Raw genomic sequence first — 18,540 nt, 5'->3', positions numbered from 1 at the left:
GTAAACGGATAAGGTACATGAAAAATTAAAATACCTGAGCTCAGCCTCAAACAATATACAAAAGTAAATAAATGAGGATCTATGTACAACAAAAGAACAATTGTCTAACTTATATAGCAAAAATCTGCTAGTTTAAATGCTATAAAATGCCCATGTTTTTTTTTTTAAATGCACTTAACAAATGGTTCGGACACATATTCCCACAAAAAACAGCTAAATATACCTAAAAACTAAATTACAAATGCATTAAAAAGAAACATTAGCTCAAACAAAAGCTTATGTGGGCTTCACAGGGAGCAGCTGGATTCACCCATTTGAAAGAGGGCAGTGTATCCACCTAAATCAATAAAACTAACAATTTCAAAATAAACTGTTACAACGCCACTTTAATTAAACGCATACTCGAAGCAGCAAAATTTAATTTGAATCTTTTTTCTAATCGATTACTCGAGTTTATCGATTAATCGTTGCACCACTAGTCCAGTCTATCAAATACGGCAATGCTTTTAATTTGGTTGTTTTCTGAAAGCTCCTCTAATTTGAAATTTTGAAGTTTTTTGTTTTTACATTTTCCATAGTTAACATAAGAAACATTAAATATTCTCTTAATTTTTAATGGTTTTAATTTAAATAAAGGAAACAGGGAAAAACAGCTAATATTCATTTTTTAAATTATTTAATTTGAAGCATTTAAAAAATTTTAAATATTCCTTTACTAATACATTGCAAATATTTTCTTAATTTTGTATTTGATTTTGCTTAAAAAAATAATAATTGAAGGACAAATAGGTAGGAACAGTAAATATGCTCTATTTATTGAAAAAGCATTTATTTTAATATTAAAAAAGGTTAGATGAGTAATATTACATAAATGTAACATTTTTAAGGTCATTTGGCTTCTGTACTGAAACACACAGTATGTTCACAGTTTCATAGAAATATAAGGAATAATGGTGTAAAGCAGGTTTAGCGTCACCTTTGCAGACTAGTCACGTTCTGGCTGAGCTCATATCTGACCACATGTTCAGTCTGACCTCATCTCTAGCCCTGTTTGGATGAGCTCATGTACAAATATATAGGAAGAAGACATTTCCATTTCAAATTGTGGTACTTGTTTGTTTGTTTGTTTGTTTGTTCTGGGCTCCAATTAAGCGCATGCTGACAAACGCACATCTGTTTGCACCTCCACTGCTTTGTGTGTTGTTATTCCCAGTCAGGGCGGGGGAAGGGTGGGGTCAGGCGGGCGGGAGAAAAACAGATTAGCCGGCGCGCGTGCACGCCGGCCCCTCCCGCTTCGGGCCGGCCGAGGTAGCGCGTGGCGCCTGTTGCCGTGGCGACCGCGCCGTTGTTGTCGGATGATGAAACCTCGCGGGTGGGGGGGTGGAGGGCGATGCCTCATCGGGAAGTGTTGCTAGGCGCATTTCGACCAGAGAAGCCGCATGTCAAGACACTGAAAGGAAAAGTCCATCAGACCCATTCGTGGAGGAAAGCCCCTCATTAGGCAGCTAAAGATGCTGATTATCCGGATGATTCTGCAGGTTTGGTTTTACTGTTGCTAACCGAAACAACAGCACTCCACCAGGCCAGAACACAAGTTCTCAGATAAAATCTAGCAAGGTTGGATAAGCACGAAACCACCCATGGTGTTTGACGTGAAAAAAGAAGTCTTTATTTGCTGAACTGCCAACACGAGTGAAAAATAAACACAACAGACCAAAAGGGTCCCTGATCGATGCCCAAACTGCTGACGGAAGCGATTTCTGAGGAGAAGGAGGAGTCTGGTTTGCGCTCAGGCCTTGTCTTTAACTTCCAGCTCCTCCAAGTGACGTGCCATCGACAACACCATCATCTTCATCTTGGCCAGCCGGGGTGAGAAAGTGGACGGGTGGGAAATTAAAACAAAGACAAGACGGAAGATCATTGGGGGAGGGGTAATCAAACCACATGCACTTTTGGCCATGTGCTCCTCTGCTTGTGTGTGTATAAATAACAGAACCCCATAGACCCTCACTGCCCCACATATTGATGGTTGCAGAACATTGAGCTCACTTTTTCTTTTTTAAAATAGTTTTATCATTGCCATTTATAAGAGTCGTAATATTATCATGTATATATTAACTTAGTTTTAATATGCCAATCATTTTTAATTAATTCCATTGTTGTTCTTTTTTAAGGAGTCAACTCATGTAAAATGCTTTGCTTGCTTTTGTGAGTGACTGGACTATTAATAAAAGTTGTATGATGTACTTTTCCAATTATGACCATATGTATCTTGACGACATGCAACAAAAATTCCTACACACGTTCTCCTTTTGTCTTGGCGATGCAAGAAGGCCGGAGCGCCACTTACAGGACTATCTCGGTACTTCCACATACAACAAAGGCCATTCAAAACCAAGGTAAACAAAAACGTTAAAAAAAATAATAATAATAAAAAAAGGGGCGAGCGTTAAATGGAGAGTTGAATGAGAAGATTGATGGCGATGAATTAAGATCTACTGTATATATTGTTTGCATAATTTCTTTGTAGATGTTCATCAATAAAGAAGCATACCTATTAACATCAGATGAGTGTGTGGAGATGGCTGTGATGCATGTATATCGATTAGGTGGCTGGGACAAAGGGCGTGGGCGTGATGTTTTGTTTTTGTTACCTCAGTGAGCTGCCGTTCAACGTCGTCTCTGACTTCCAGAGTGACCGGCTGCCTGTTGGCGCCCCCTCCTGACAACATCTGGCTAGCGGTACCCAATTCATAACTAGTCCAGAAAAAAACAGTAATAATCAAGATCAAAATGTAAACATGGATATCAGGTTCTCTCCAGGGTTCTAAAAGCCAAATTTAAGACTTTTAGGCTAGGTTCATACTGCAGGTCTTAATGCACAATTTCGATTTTTTTTTTTGTCATTTCTGTTTTTTGGACGTGCCCGTTCAGACTGCTTTTGTCCATTGAGTTATGTTCAAGTATCACGCATGCGCACTAATTCGCTGTCCGAGATGCACTGAGCAAACTGACCTGCATGCGCAGGAGAATCAGAATAAATGACCACACATGCTGGCTCAACGTCATTCAAGAGTGATCATATTTTGATTTCCAAAAAGAGGACACAAAAAACTAGGGGTGTGACAAACAGTGTTGTTAATCTTACTTCAAAAAAGTAAATACAGTTACAAATTACTTCTCCCAAAAAGTAATTGCGTTAGTAACTCAGTTACCTGAATGTAAGAGTAATTAGTTACTTTGCAAAGTAACTGGTGATAATTCATTTTTTTTTTTTCACACACAAAAAAAAATTATAATAAAAAGTTAAAAGGGTTTTTGGGACAATTGGCCCTAACCCAATTCTTTACCCTAAAGTTAACTAGACACAGGAGTATTGCAGATATTGCGATAACTATAGTTACCTTTGCTATGTAGGGAAGTCATTTAATGTTGTGAATCAACCGTTAAAGTTGTTAAAATTGCTCACGTTATTGCATTAGTTGCCTTTTGTCTATTTTCGACATGTGCAAATTTTAAAACGGTTTCATCATTTAAAGATAGATTTAAGTTAAGTTTTGCCGATTTAGGAGCATTTTAGCTAAAAAGTTACTTAGGTTCGCTAGGAAGGTTCTCTACAATAGAGCCTTCCCGAGAAGTCTACTGCTTTAAGGTGGCGGCTGTTTACTACAGCATCTAGTTCTTTATTATACATGTTGCTAATGCCGCCGTGTCTGTCATTTACATCTAGTTCTGTATACATGTGATATCTCCCGAAGCATCATGTGGCCGTAGTTTGTAGGCTATCGGCTACAGTCACCACCTTGGTGCCACCTAGTATAGTAGCATCACGTTTGCAATGGCGTCACACTCCCTTGCCTTCTCCCTACTCCTGCTCTGCTCTCTCGTCTCCGTGAGTCCGTCTTTTTCAGACTTTTCTCGCATCAGTCAACCAACATCGTAACGCATAGTAACGCACGCCTTTCCCGCCTCAGCAATGGTAACGGCGTTGCCAAGATGAGAAAAGTAATTAATTAGATTACGCACTACTGAAGAAAATAACGCTGTTAGTAACGCCGTTATATTCTAATATGTGATATGCTCCTGCCAAAAATCGAGATATCATTTTAAAAACGTGTCACTGTTTAAAAAAAAAAAAAAAAAGGAACCAACAAGTCAAAATCTTCCATCATAATAGTGTCTCAGTTAACTCTAAGGCTGCATTGACGGTGCTCAACACCCAATCCATTTAGACTGGCAACATTTGTTCATTCAAAACCAGAGCATTCACAGTCATCCTCGTTCATTTTAGGACATTTACAGGTCATTTCCTGTTGAGTTTGAGTCACTCCCTATTCATTTGGGTGATTCCCAGGTCACTTCCTGTTCTCTAACGCAAAATAAACAGGACGTGACCCATAAAATACCACCAAATCAACAGGAAGTAACTGAAAATCAACAGATAAATTACCTTATTTGGCCCAAAATGACCCCATTGCCTGGCATTGGCTGTCACTGCCGGCCATAGACGTTCAAACGGATTGGACGTCTACTAGTGATAAATTCATTCCAAATCACAGCAAAATCTTGTGTTTCTGTTTATTAGTTGTTTGTAGAATATCCTAGAATGATTTCCAGACCAATGTATCGCCATATCGTCAGATCATCGTTATCGTGAGCTTTGTATCGCAAATCGTATCGTATCGTGAGGTAACAAGAGGTTCCCACTCCTACAAATAATAGACAAAAATAATCCCTGTTAATTCTTATATTCAGTTTATATGGCTACCAACGTGCATGCACGCACTGTTACTGCATGACACGCATACGGACAGTTTGCCCCAACTCTCGGCCGTGTAAGCAATCTTGAAATCTATTATATAATATATATATATTTGGAGCAGCGAGAAAACCGAGCAAATCTCTGGCTTATCCTCAACCCGTTTTATTTTTTTTATGACCGTTGTCAAGCCTGCCCCTTCCCCAAAAGCCACATTCAAGCTAGGTGCTAACGCTAATACACAGCTGCACTGCTACCGTAGCGCCCTATCTCTTTCGCTCTTTGCTGATGTAATTGCTGCATGAATTCCGATTTGTGGGACTTGACAGTTCAGACCGCAGTCACATTCTGAAAAAATGTGGCCCAGATTGGATACGAAAGTGACCTACCGTATTTTTCGGACTATAAGTCGCAGTTTGTTTTTTTTCCCCATAGTTTGGCTGGGGGTGTGACTTATACTCAGGAGCGAATTATGTGTGACATTATTGACACACTATGATATCATTTCACATGTTATTTTGGTGTTTCGGAGTGACACTGATGGTTTGGTAAACTTGTTAGCATGTTCTTTATGCTATAGTTACCTGAATAACTCTTAATAGCTATGGCCACGTTCGCGTTCTGCCTCTGGCAATGTGTGTTCAATTGTATTATTTACTTTTTTATATTGAAATACATGCTTTTTGTTTGTGGCGCTTTCACGCCCAAGTGGGGGCACACTCGCACTTGTTTACGCGAAGAAGAGCGCTCACACGCTAGAAGAAGATGGACAGCAACTCAGTGTCTCTGAGCAAGTGGGCGTGCGAGGGAGAGAGAGAGACACGGCTGCGAACCTACGTGTATTGTTTATGCTTGTAAAATATCTCTACAGGGGCAACGCCTGTGTGTATCGTCTTTTCTGTTGTAGTTCTGTTTTCCACTCGCGATCGGACACTTAGAGCCAGTTGTGTGGTTGTTTGAACGATGTGCTGATGCTACCGAACGCATGCTAACCGTTTGTGTCATTGCTGTAAAAGCACCTAATTATCATTTATTCACGTTGATGCGAACCTGTTTGGTATGGAGGACGAAATTGATTCAGCAAATTATAGGGACGTCCAGCATCATCATTTGGGAGTTTAGCTCGCTGTATAGCTAGGACCGAGCCGTAGCATCCTGGTGAGGACAGTATATTCGCATTTCATTGTTCATGCATCATGTAACATCATACTGTACACTTATTCAGCATATTGTTCTCTATTGTATTTTTATTAAATTACCTTTCAAGATGACATATCTGTTCTATGTGTTGGAGTTTATCAAATAAATTTCCCCCAAAATTGCGACTTATATACGTTTTTTTCCTCTTCGTTGGGCATTTTATGGCTGCTGCGACTTATACCCAAGTGCAACTTATAGTCCGAAAGATACGGTAGATCGAATTTGAAATGGTCCACTTTTATGAGACTTTTTCCCGTTCAGACCGTCAAGTTAATGTCTCACTCGAGTCGGACGAACACGAAAAAATCGGATTCGTGCATCACGACCTGCGGTATGTACATAGCCCTAAAGACTTTTTTTAAGACCATAATGAATAAATTTTAAGACCGATTTTACATCGATACCGGCAAAAAATGTACAAAAGATTTAAAGGAAAACTGAAAGCCCGGAATTACTTGCAAAGTATAGATGAATTTATTCCCAGCTCTTTCACACTGCGATACAAAATTCTTAACCTAACCAGAAACCCTCGAACATTCTCTTATGTGAACCACAAACGGTGAATGCTCCTGGCATTTTATGAGCAGTACCTTGTGCTTTTCAGATTTGCAATGGGATTCTAATGCCTTAATGCCCAATGTTTAGAGGTGTATGATAATTATCGGTCCGATACTGCATGTTTTAAATCAGGGTTCACTAAATCCGGACCTCGGTGCCACTTTTCCTGTCGTGTTTTCCATGTCTCCCTCCTCCAACACACCTGAATCAAAATAATCAGGATCATTATCTAACTTCTGGAGAGGTTGCTGATGACATACTCATTTGATTCAGGTGTGTTAGGGGAGAGAGACATGGAAAACACGACAGGAAAAGTGGCACCGAGGTCCGGATTTAGTGAACCCTGTTCTAAATAAAAGTGATATCAATAAATTTTTAAGACCATTCAATATTGTATTTAAGACATATGAAATTTTAGGAAAAGTTTAGACATTTTAAAGCAACACTTAGTAACTTTTAAGTTTTGGTCAATTTTAGAGACGCTCTTAAATAAAAGCAGTAGTGTTTTGCATGAAGGAACACTGCGTTTCCCACGAGGACCAGTGCTGCTTTTCCCATGAGGATCAGCGCACACCCGTAGTGTCCTAAAACCATCAATCAATAAATCAAAAATCAATCTCCCGGTCACCTGCAGATGGATTAAACAACATTTCTGTTTCCAGCGACTGTGTGAAGGATGAATAGTAATGAGGTAATGAATACAGTTGTGGCTAAACAACAGCATATTAGCAACCATGTGGCTTAGTGTGGCTAACCCCTGCACCTCACCCAAATTTGTCAGCGCTGACGAGTTTGGTTTGGGGGGGGGGGGGGGGTCATGCCAACGATTGAAAGTCGGGTCAATATTTATTCTGTCTATCCTGGTAGCCTGCCTTTTTTCCCTCAGACAAAACGTTTTGTTGCTCTGCCATCTTTGCAGAATTCGCGTGAAAGCGTTGGCATCGGCCGCCGTCTTTATAATGAATGGGGAAAGGGCAGAGTGACGTATTCCTATAAAGCAGTCAGCGCATTTGTAGTTTTTTTGTGTGGCAGAGTTCCTTCCACCCTCCTCAGTTAATTAGTGCCAGTGAAAGTGATACAGACCCCCTCAAGATATAAAAGAGGTGTCATTCAACTAGTTGTCAGTTGACTTATGATCACAAATGTTATGAAATTTATAAAGGTTGAAAAGTTACCTCGTGTTGCTTGAAGGTCGAATTCAAATTACGGTATTGGATTTAAGACTTTTTAGATGTGTAGAATATACAGTATACTGGGAAGGTATTTGTTTGTATGATTTGAATCTTTTTTTGCAATGACTGCTTTGGCACATTAATTTTGTTGGATATTATAATGACAGTAAAGATTATATTATCTATTTTAATTGAAGGAGTATTGTTTTAATTTTGCTTGACCAGACCATTTTTTTGTTCTTACTATATAAAAAAGTCATCTTTATATAGTAACAGCTGTGAGGTTTATCATCTGGAAATGCCAACCTGCCAATTTTTGCCACCATGAAGCAAAAAGTATATCTCTTGTGGTCCATGCTTATTGGTGTGGACTTGTAGATCATCCCCAAAACAGTCTGGCACCCCCGACACACCAAATCCACAATTATACTGGGGAAAAAATTGTTATTTTTAAAAATACAGTAATAATAATCAACCACTCCACTGTTCGACTGGAATGTTGGTTCCTTACCAGGGAGAACCTTTGCTATCTTCATGCAGCCGAGCGTCTTTTGAAACCAGCACGTTTTCGGTGACTCCTAAACACCAAAGAAAACCTGTCAAGCCATGTGTTCCTCCTGGGTTCAAGTTGGTGAAGACTTACGCTTGAGGTGAATGTGGTTTCGTTTGTCGTCGCTGCCGTCCCATGACAGAGAATCCCCGACAGGTAGTTTGCATTTGTCGCAGAAGAACACTGCCGGAGCGTCCTTGTCGTCGGACTCCTCCGCCGAGTGGCCGAATAATTTCTCCTCGACGGAGGAGGGGTCTTCGATATACGTTTCGTACGCGTCGTAGCCTTTTTTGGGGCTATTAGCTAAAAAGTTTCCCCCTGTCGCCATTTTTAATTGAATATTCGCGGCTTCCAGACCTACAAAAACATTGCGTCACGTGACCAACACAGAATGCCGTGATTGGTCTGTTTAACCACATGCATTGATGACGTTTCATCATAAATACATGTATGCATGAAAAAAGTATGTATTTCTCAATTGTGCCAGCAATAAACACAACAAAAAAACATAAATCTAAGCGAACTCCTGGCGTGAGAATTCCATTCGGTTGGAGCATAGATATCGTGTATGTAAAAGTAGATGTGTTGATACACGCTGTGATGAGCGTTGTCGTTTGTTAGCCAGTGCATTAAAGTAGTTGCTTAATTTTCAACCGATAAACGTCAGAGATACAGTAATTTAGTGTGTAGGCCAAACTTCAAAACTATCAATGAAATTGAGATCCATAATGATTAAATTGTTTGTCCGCTTAAGGACCACTAGAACGAGGAGTGAACCATAGACGTACCCCGACGCAAGATGGCGACCTGAGTTAAATTTCTCGATTCTCCAAGAGATTTTTTGCAAATTTTTTTTTAATCGTGAACTGAAAATGAACTGCGTACTACTATTATTTATTCTAACTCTGTATTCGTGTACCATTTCTATAAATATATATATATATATATATATTTACGCGGGGGGGGGGGGGGGGACGGAAGTACTCTGAACCTGTCTTCTGATTGGGCAACAAACACGGAACAAAAACGGAAAGAATTTTTTAAAATTGTCGGTGGCGGGGAAATGGAAAATACATGAAGTTGACATTGGTCGCTTTACTACGTACCTCCTCGGCATGAGTGAAAAGATCCAGAGGGTAAGGAGTTATGTCCGCATTTTACTTATTGTCCTCAATGGTGCGCTCATTTTGTGACTTGATTCAGGGCAGACGCTGGCTAGCGTCAATGTTCGGCGACCTAGCGTTTTCTCAGTTGGAGGTTAACGCGAGGACAATGGATATTTTGGACCAGCTCGCCCGGTCCAGCGACGTCAGGTGCCGCCACATCTGTCTGCTCGCCGAAGACATCAACCACAAAGCGGCTGAGTACGGGGCTGAGGGTGAGCCGAAATGTCAAGACCTGCACGTGGAACTTTAATAATTCTCTCCGTGACTACAATCTCGTCACCCATTTTACTTCTATATTTAATCAATTCAAATACAACGAATATCTGTGCTCAGGGTTGCCAGATCGGAAACCGTATCAAGCCCAGTCATACAGTAAAACCCACCCAGTTCAAGAAAAACTGCTTTTTCAGCCTTGTTTGTGTTTTCCGACATATATATATTTTTAGGGCTGTCAAATGATTAAAATTTTTAATCGAGTTAATCACAGCTTAAAATTAATTAATCGCAATTCAGACCATCTATAGAATATGCCATATTTTTTCTGTAAATTATTGTTGGAATGGAAAGATAAGACACAAGACGGATATATACATTCAACATACTGTACATAAGTACTGTATTTGTTTATTATAACAATAAACCAACAAGATGGCATTAACATTCTGTTAAAGCGATCCATGGATAGAAAGACTTGTAGTTCTTAAAAGATAAATGTTAGTACAACTTATAGAAATTTTGTTAAAACTCCTCTTAATGTTTTCGTTTTAATAAAATGTGTAAAATTTTCAATCAAAAAATAAACTAATAGCTCGCCATTGTTGATGTCAATAATTACGCAATGCTCATGGTGCTTAAACCCTTGGAATCAGTCTCACCCTAGCGCCAGCAGAGGGTGACAAAACACAAGTAACAAGTGGCCATGACACTGCTGTCATTTTAATCTGTTTGAGCGGGGCATGTGCGTTAATTGCGTCAAATATTTTAACGTGATTAATTTAAAAATTACCGCCCGTTAACGCGATAATTTTGACAGCCTTAATATTTTTTAAATGAAAATAAATGCAATCCTTTAGGTCAGCCTAAAGCCACAGCTACAGCTCAACATTATTACCATCTGAACACAAATAACTGAATTATTTTCCATAAAAAGCACGTGTGTATGACTCGTATCATGTTTACGTTATGCACACACACTTTCTCAACACAGACAATTGCCAGAGAGGAAAAAAAACACATGTTTTACCACTGCTGGACACACAAACACTCTGGAGTTAACTCTCGTAGCTGGTGGGAAACATTCATGACAGTGTTTACTAACCTTTAATTTTGTATAAATGCGAAATTATATTGAAGCATTGTATCCTCGGCAGCCACCCTCAGCAAACATGTATAAATGTCGGTTGGCCCTCCTGCTCTAAGCCGTGGCCGTCTAACTTTTCTGTAGCCGAAGTATTCCCATACCAGCGATTTCGTTTTATTCGACGGGGTAAAAAGTTCAGGAGTTTCACTTCCTCCAACCATCGTGTAGCACATGTGACTCGCTGATACTGAGCAACAACCGGTGGGGGAGGGTCGAGCCTTACCGCTCCCAGTGGGGGATTCCTCCATGCATTTTTGTGACATTAAAAAAATAGCTATTACCTTAGGGACGGTATGGCGGAAAATTTTTGCGGTTTTAAAAGTTTGACGTTTCATACCACGGATACCTTGAAACCGGTAATCGGCATATGTCTTTTCCCGATTCGAAAACTTGATTGAAAATCGGACCGATTGCCGATTTTTAATATTTAATATTTAATTAAAATATATATATATATATATATATATATATGTATATGTACAGTGGGGAGAACAAGTATTTGATACACTGCCAATGGTTTTTTTTTTTTTTTTTTTGCTTCTCACTCTCCCTTCTGCTAAGCAGTGCGACCAAACTGTTTTTCTTGGTCACCAGTAAAGATGTCCCGATCGGATCAGGAAATATCGGGATCGGCAGATACTCAAACTAAAATGATCGGATCGGGAGCAAAGAAAACATGATCGGAACAACCCTAGTTAACCGTCATTTACCACGTTTACATGGAGCCAAATATTCCAATTACAATCGGAATATTTGTTCAAAACCGAATAAATGTGTTCCATATAAACACCTCAATCGGAATGAACAGGCCCAAACCGAATGGAATTTCATTCCGATTCACAGGGGTGGAATATTCCTTTTCCCAAACCGATTAGAAGTAAAATTATATCATGTAAACAGGGAAGCGGAATGGTGTCTGGTAGCGTTCTTTCTGCGCATGCTCCGTACTGACGTGGTGACGTCACTTGGTGTCGTAAGTAACGTCACTTGCAACATGGCTTCCAAGCACACGCACAGCGCACCCACACAACTTTTTAAATGAACGGCGTATCATTCTGAAGTTTTGTTTCCACTCGAAAAGTTAAAACAGCAGCTGATCTGACGATCGATCTCCATGTTTTGCAACGTGACGCTTTGTTTTGATTAATCTGCGCATGTCAGACGGCAGTTGTCAAACGTCCTTTCGGAATAAAGGCAGTCACATGTAAACGCTGGATCGGAATAGATGAAGTGACATGTAAACAGCTGATGTAAAATTTCCATTCGGAATGATTTGAATCGGTATGAATAAAAGTCAGCATGTAAACGTGGCTATTGACAGGTTTTTAGCTTTGATCTGGCCTGAGACGCCTCCTTAGCTCTACGATCAAAGGCACAAATGTGTTAATCATCGTTAGGCTTGGTCACAGTCTGAAGTGTGCTGTGGCAACTCGTTTATTGTGTAAGTGAGAGGCTGTTCTCGGCAGCGTGAGCGTCAAAGCAAAAAACAAACTTGTTTTTTTGTATCGGATCGGGACTCTGTATTGGCAGATTCTCAAAATCAGGTGACTCAGACTTAAGTGTAAAAGTATTTAATCGGGACATCCCTTGTGTTCATATAATACCGTTTAATCTAGGCTAGGGTTGTCAAACCAATTCCACAAAGGGCCATGAGGGTCCCGGATTTCGTTACAACCAATGAAGAGGTCATCTTTTCACCAATCTGATCTCCTACAAGTGTAATCAGTTGATTGCAGTCAGGTGCTGCTTGTTCCAGCAGAAAATTCATTGGTTAATCTTTTTGCGCAGTCTTGATTGAAATGAAATCCAGGACTCTCTCGGGCCTTCGTGGAATCGGTTTGACACCCCTGATCGAGGCTTAGGGGGTTTATCTGTGAATGATGAAGATTGGAGTATATAAAAGGGATCCAAAAAGCTGTCGCTGCACAATTGCTGCTTTTATGAATAGAAACAAAAGTTTACATAAAAAACATAAAATTGCACATCCTGCAATGGGACTATTGTGCATGCGCATGTTGCGATGGAGATGTTCAAACGATATTTTGTGTAGCCCTATTATGCTCGTCATTAAAAAGCATTCAAAGTAATTAAATTTTGTCCAAATTCAGGCCTTAAAAAGCATTTAACTAATGTTTGAGCCATTAAAATTATGTAAATTTGATGGTTAAAAAACGTTTTTACATCATTTATCAGAGTTAGTAGAGTTTAGCCAATTAAAGCATTTTAAAAGGATATTGGATAATATCGACTTAGGTTTTGGGGCGATACACATGTTGCCTTCAAAGTGAACGTAGAAGCCTTTTGCCCTTTGTACAAGGGCAGGTCACAGCTTAGCACAGCGGTTATACTTAATGACCATTAAATGTCTCCAAACTAAGATGCTTGGGATTTGTTATGTGAGCAGACCATTTGCAGTCATGGTGCAAAACTTACATGAACAATAAAAGGTTGAAAAATAATGAATTATAAACTCATTATATTACATACATTTTGAGCCAGAAGCACTACGTGAGCCACATGTGATATGGCAGTGCCTTATTGGCACTTTGCACTTGATGTTTGCATTATTTTGATTTGAACAATAAATATAGCAGTGCAATATAGGCACTTTTTCCAGAACTTCAGTTAAAGTTGTTCTCCTATTTTTCACAGAATGTTTATTGGAAAACCTTGAAGTTGTTACATGTATCATTATTACAAAGTATCCAGTGGGGCATCACAATACAATTAGTAGCCATAATTTGATGTCTGTATTGGATTTTTTGAGTTGGATAATAAAACAATATCGGGATATCTGTTAAAAAGTCATTGCCGTCCAACTCTACTTACAATTTGTGTGTGTGAAACTATATCCAGTCAGGCATGGGCATTAAATTATTTTAAAGCGGCATTAAAAAGCATTAAATTAGATTTTGTTGATACCTGTAGAAACGGACAAATTACAACCTGGGCATTCGTTCATTCGCTGTCATTCCTCCCACTTCAAATGGATTGGACGTCTACTAGTGATAAACTCATTCCAATTCACAGCAGAAGCTTGTTTTTTCTGTTTATTAGTTGTTTGTAGAATATCCTACAATGATTTCCTGACCAATGTATCGATAATCGCTATATCGTCAGATCATCGTTATCGTGCGCTTTGTATCGCATATCGTATCGTATCGTGAGGTACCAAGAGGTTCCCACTCCTAGTAGTATTGGTGTTCAGGTCTGTGTTTTCGTAGGTGCTCACCTCCAGGAAGTCATCGAGCAAGGCTTGGACGTTTCCTCCGCCTTGCTGTCCAAGTCATCTGAGGACTTGTTGTCCTCTCTGGCGGACAACGTCACGGTCCTGGCGCTCCGAGACACGTCGCTCTACAGGTGCGTCAAACGGCTAACCCAAGCGCCGAATACCGCAGTGAAGTAACGCGACGGTTTGCGGTTACCCTTGGTGTTGCAGTTGGATGCCGGCGTTGAATTGCCTAACCGATCGGCTCTTGGCGGCGAAGAAGGCGGACGCCGAGGTGGAGCGCGAGCTCCTCGTGCTCCGAAAGAAGCTGAGCGACGCTCTGGTGATGCGAGGACGACTACAGGAGTATGCTTTTTGTCCTTGTGAATATATCGGCAGGCAATTTATTCTTGAAAATTGACATGATTTGTCAAAAACATTAGTTCTAGAAGAAATATTTCCATCCATCCATAATCTACCGTTTAATCTTCTGTAATTAATTAATTCTCTGAAACAATTGAAAGATGCATCTATGTCATCCGCAGCAATGTGAACAAAGCGTGTGACGCTCAAGCGGTAGAGAGCGCCAAAGCGGAAGGGAGGTCGCTCAACATGGATTTTCTCAAAGAGAAAGCTCAAGAGACGTACAATAAACGCCAGGGCAAAGAGGTATCAGAAAACAATCCTAAATTGAGGGCTGGATTGAAACATAACATGTCGGGCTGGCGTGATGTGATGAACGATGTGTAAATGTTTCAGACCCAGCTGGCATCTAGGAACATGAAAGAGTCACTCAGCCATCAAGCTTTAGTCCAGCTATCGGAGGTTAACTCAAAAGCACTGAATTCAGTTACCATGTTTACATTCCTGTTTTATTTAACATGAACATTATTCCCACGTAACAGGAAGTGACTGCGCTGAAAGCAGAAATTGAACCCCTGAGGAAGAAACTCCAGCGTTTCATGGACCTCATTCCAGTTAGTTCCACCTTTGCAATATGCACTCGAAGAAAAAAAGTGCTTTTGTTTGGATTGATTGGAATGTTTTCCACCACAGAACCCGTCCCTGGCGCGAGTCAAAATAGAAGAGGCCAAAAGAGAGCTGGTGAGAATCTGGCACGTGTCTTCATTTATCAGGGTTCCTACAGGTTTCCTCAAGTTAAATTTAAGACATTTTAAGATGTAATTAAGACCATTTTTTAAAAAACGTAATAACTTTCACAGCCATATTGACTTAGAAAAACAAAATCTGTGAATTTGTGTTAATTTATTTCTCGAAAGTGGAAATGTGGCACGTGTGCAGGATGTAAGAATGCAGCGTATTGAATAGGCTACTCACGCAACACCAACACCGCAAACACAGACCACAGGCGAAGTAGAGGCGTTCTCGTTAACATTAGCATTTAGCGTGGCGAGCGTCATCTTAACCCTTTAACACCGAACGTGTCGGCAGCGACGCGTTTACACATATCGTCTTTGAAGCTTCGTCACACTGTAATTACGTCACCCACGTGCCGCTGCTTGGTCTCATTTGAAAGTGCGGAAGTTGATGTCCACACCAGTTTTTATTTGAAGTCAATCGACCAAGAAAAACGGGAGATAATGTCATTTGAATTTTATATTTTTATTGCACTCATAAATATGCATTAAAACGCTGCATGGACCATGTATCTATCTCCATATTTCCATCATTTCTTGTCCTTTTTCAAAACCGAAAGCAGCACAAAAGACTACATATCCCGAGAGCCGTTGTGATGTCACGAAGGACGACCGAATGTGATCATTTTTAATAAATTTCCGAGCGAGGCGCCAACTAATGAAAGCGAGACATGCGAAGCAAGCAACGCCCGGTTGGTTTGAGCGAGCGCCTTTGAAACGTGCAGAATGAATCTAAACCACATTGAGTGCGCAATAAAAAAAATAAAAATAAAAAAAAAAAACTTTATTGGGTCGCATGCCTGAAAAATTGCAAGTGAACTGAACTACTTGTCAGTATTTTTTAAAATACTTTTTTCCAATGTTATATATATTTTTTCTTCACTATAATCTTTTCAATTTTATGTAGATGTGTGTTCGAGAAGGTACAACACTTAACTTCAAAAAAGAGATATCCTCCAAACCTGTTGTGTGTTAGATGATATATATAATCTTTTTTCTCACTATTTTGCACTGTATATTACCTGTTTTGACCATAGTATGTGTAAATGCCCAAAACGCCTATGACCATACCTGCAGTTTGTGTTGAATTGTCAAACATAAAACTATTCAATCTTATTTTTTTCTATTGAATGTTTATCCTAACAAGTTGAATAGATATTATCAAGCTTCAAAACGGTTGGTCGAGCATGTTTGGTTGTCAATGGGACATCAACTTTACAAATTTTGAAAAAATATTTTGGGATTTTTTTTGTCTTTTTGGGTCCAAACTGTGGATTATAATTGGTCAGTGAAGAAAACAACCGTTTGGACATGAAGTTCAAGGTGTCCTGAAAAAAGGGACCCAACTCGGGCAAGCACAAAACCTCTGCTTTCATGGCTGCTGTGGACCCAAACAATGTGCGTAGATCCGCTCTCGCAAATCCACTAGTAATTGTAACCGGGCTGGGATGCAGGAGGGCTGCAGCACTAGCAGCTAGCTAGCTAGTCTTAGCTGCTATCGCTTTACTTACATTAGCAGCTTGATGGCTAACTTTACCTTCTGTCTCTTCAGGCTTTTCAGCCAAAAAATAAAATAGTCGCCAAAAATGTTACTCAATTAAGAGTAGCGTTACTTCAAAATAATATTACTCAAGTAAAAGTAGTAATCAAAAATATGTTCTCAAGTACAAGTAGAAAAATATTTGGTGAAAAGAATACTCAAGTAATGAGTAACATTGTGAGTAACTGCTTACATTTTTTTTGTTTTGTTTTTTTATAATGGTATTTTTTCTTTCAACAATAATACTGTACAATAATGACCCATTGCATAACCACATTAAGCCAAAGAAATAACAAAAACTGAGGAAAAAAAACATTGAATTCCGCCGAGAGAAAAAAAAAATGACAGAAATTAAGCATTATTCGACCAGAGAGCATGAGTGCCCTCTAGTGGAGAAAATAGTTCCTAGTTTGAATAGTGAATAGCCCCTTATAGTTACTATTATGAAGGATCATAATCTCTGTTTTTCCGTGGTCAATCGGCGCCAAATAAAAACAGAAAGGTTTCAATCTGCACTTTCAAGTCATCTTGAGGGCAGCGCTCTGTCAAATACTTCATTTTTTACGGTGCTTTAAAGATGCCAAATGATTGAACAGGTTGGCATAATCATATAATGACAAGGTGAAATTGGTAGAGCGACTCTTGGCATCGCAGGCAAAAAAATGTAGAATGAAGAGGAAAAATGTAACGACTCTTGTGAAGCCCAAAGTAGCGGAGTAAGAGTAGCCGTTTTCTTCACAAAACTACTCAAGTAAAAAGTATGGCTTAGTAAAACTACCCTAGAAGTATTTTTTCCTCAAAAAATTATTCAAGTAAATGTAACAGAGTACATGTAATGCATTACTACCCACCTCTGCAGGCAGACTGAAAAACGCCGGCAATGGAGGGAGTTTGTTTCTTTTCTCTCTTGGAGGGTATGTGCTTGGACAATTTAGCATGAGAGACTAGCGCTTTCGTGCCCATTGTACCCAGCTGATTTAAAAAAATATATATATATTTTTTTGCATATGATGCAAAAAGCCTCTAACACATTGCTATCTGCTGGTTTGAGTCAAAGGCTCAAAGGATTGTTTACTCAACTACGCTTTGGTGAATTTACATTTCCCCATCTCTCTGATATGAAATGTATGTTAGATGTTGTATGTGTGTATGTATAATGTTTTAAAAAATCTGTAGTGTACAGCATGACATTTTGTCGGGACTTCAGCGGGATGGGATTTTGACCCAGGGCTGCGTTGCATTCTCAATGATTAGCGCCTCGGCCCCGTTTATTGATTTAGGCTATGTTATTTAATCCAAATGACACTTTTGAGGAGATATAATTCATGGAGAAGTTACATCATAAATTTTAGGACCCAGATATGAAAATTCAATACTTAAGACTTTTAAAGGTATTATTTCCAATTTCATAAATTCAATGCTTTTAAGACCCCGCGGGAACCCTGATATTTGTCGGGACAGAAAATCTGAAAACAGCATTTCCCTCATCCCATGTTTGTAGGCAGCGCTCGATGCCCAGATGGAGATGCGCATGGACTCCAAGTGAAGCGGAGCATCATACTTGACAGAATATCTGTGGATTTTTGTGCAGCAAAGACCTCTGCCAAGGTCTCACATGGCTCCCAAGATCATTTCTTTGTGATGTTTTCATATTAATTCCTGGACTTAAAAGTATAAGTATGCTAATAGCATTCATTTTAGTGATAAGTACATTGGTAATTAGTTATCATCTTGCTCTATATAATGTTCTAAAGTGGAAAAGTAAGATTTTCAAGTGTATAGAAATGAACAAGTTTGTTGAAATGAAGAATAAATATGATGTGAACATTGTATTGTCCTCATCATTAATACTACAGAGCGGTTTCAACGT

General features: G+C 39.4%; 2 protein-coding genes across 3 annotated transcripts; one reads left to right on the top strand and one right to left on the bottom strand.

Annotated features, from left to right (window-relative positions):
- Positions 1-867: 867 nt before the first annotated feature.
- Positions 868-8,928, bottom strand: mis18a (MIS18 kinetochore protein A). Of its 2 annotated transcripts, none has more exons than XM_057821353.1 (5): positions 8,333-8,928; positions 8,201-8,267; positions 7,996-8,118; positions 2,655-2,757; positions 868-1,450 (listed from the first exon to the last, which is right to left on the bottom strand). In XM_057821353.1, the coding sequence occupies exons 1-5, from the start codon at positions 8,565-8,567 to the stop codon at positions 1,412-1,414; spliced, it is 567 nt and encodes a 188-aa protein (XP_057677336.1). In that variant the 5' UTR covers positions 8,568-8,928; the 3' UTR covers positions 868-1,411. The 2 variants fall into 2 exon arrangements, with proteins under 2 accessions (XP_057677336.1, XP_057677335.1); XM_057821352.1 differs by lacking the exon at positions 868-1,450 and adding an exon at positions 1,637-1,855 and having other exon boundaries at positions 8,333-8,829.
- Positions 8,929-9,225: 297 nt separating this feature from the next.
- Positions 9,226-18,511, top strand: haus1 (HAUS augmin-like complex, subunit 1). The gene is made up of 9 exons (XM_057821065.1): positions 9,226-9,375; positions 9,443-9,617; positions 13,990-14,125; positions 14,205-14,339; positions 14,519-14,642; positions 14,733-14,798; positions 14,879-14,950; positions 15,030-15,077; positions 18,172-18,511. The coding sequence occupies exons 1-9, from the start codon at positions 9,355-9,357 to the stop codon at positions 18,214-18,216; spliced, it is 822 nt and encodes a 273-aa protein (XP_057677048.1). The 5' UTR covers positions 9,226-9,354; the 3' UTR covers positions 18,217-18,511.
- The last annotated feature ends 29 nt before the right edge of the window (positions 18,512-18,540 follow it).

This window comes from Corythoichthys intestinalis, chromosome 18 (assembly GCF_030265065.1).
Source record: "Corythoichthys intestinalis isolate RoL2023-P3 chromosome 18, ASM3026506v1, whole genome shotgun sequence".
Lineage (NCBI taxonomy): Eukaryota > Metazoa > Chordata > Actinopteri > Syngnathiformes > Syngnathidae > Corythoichthys > Corythoichthys intestinalis.
This window is presented reverse-complemented; position numbering and strand designations above follow the sequence as displayed.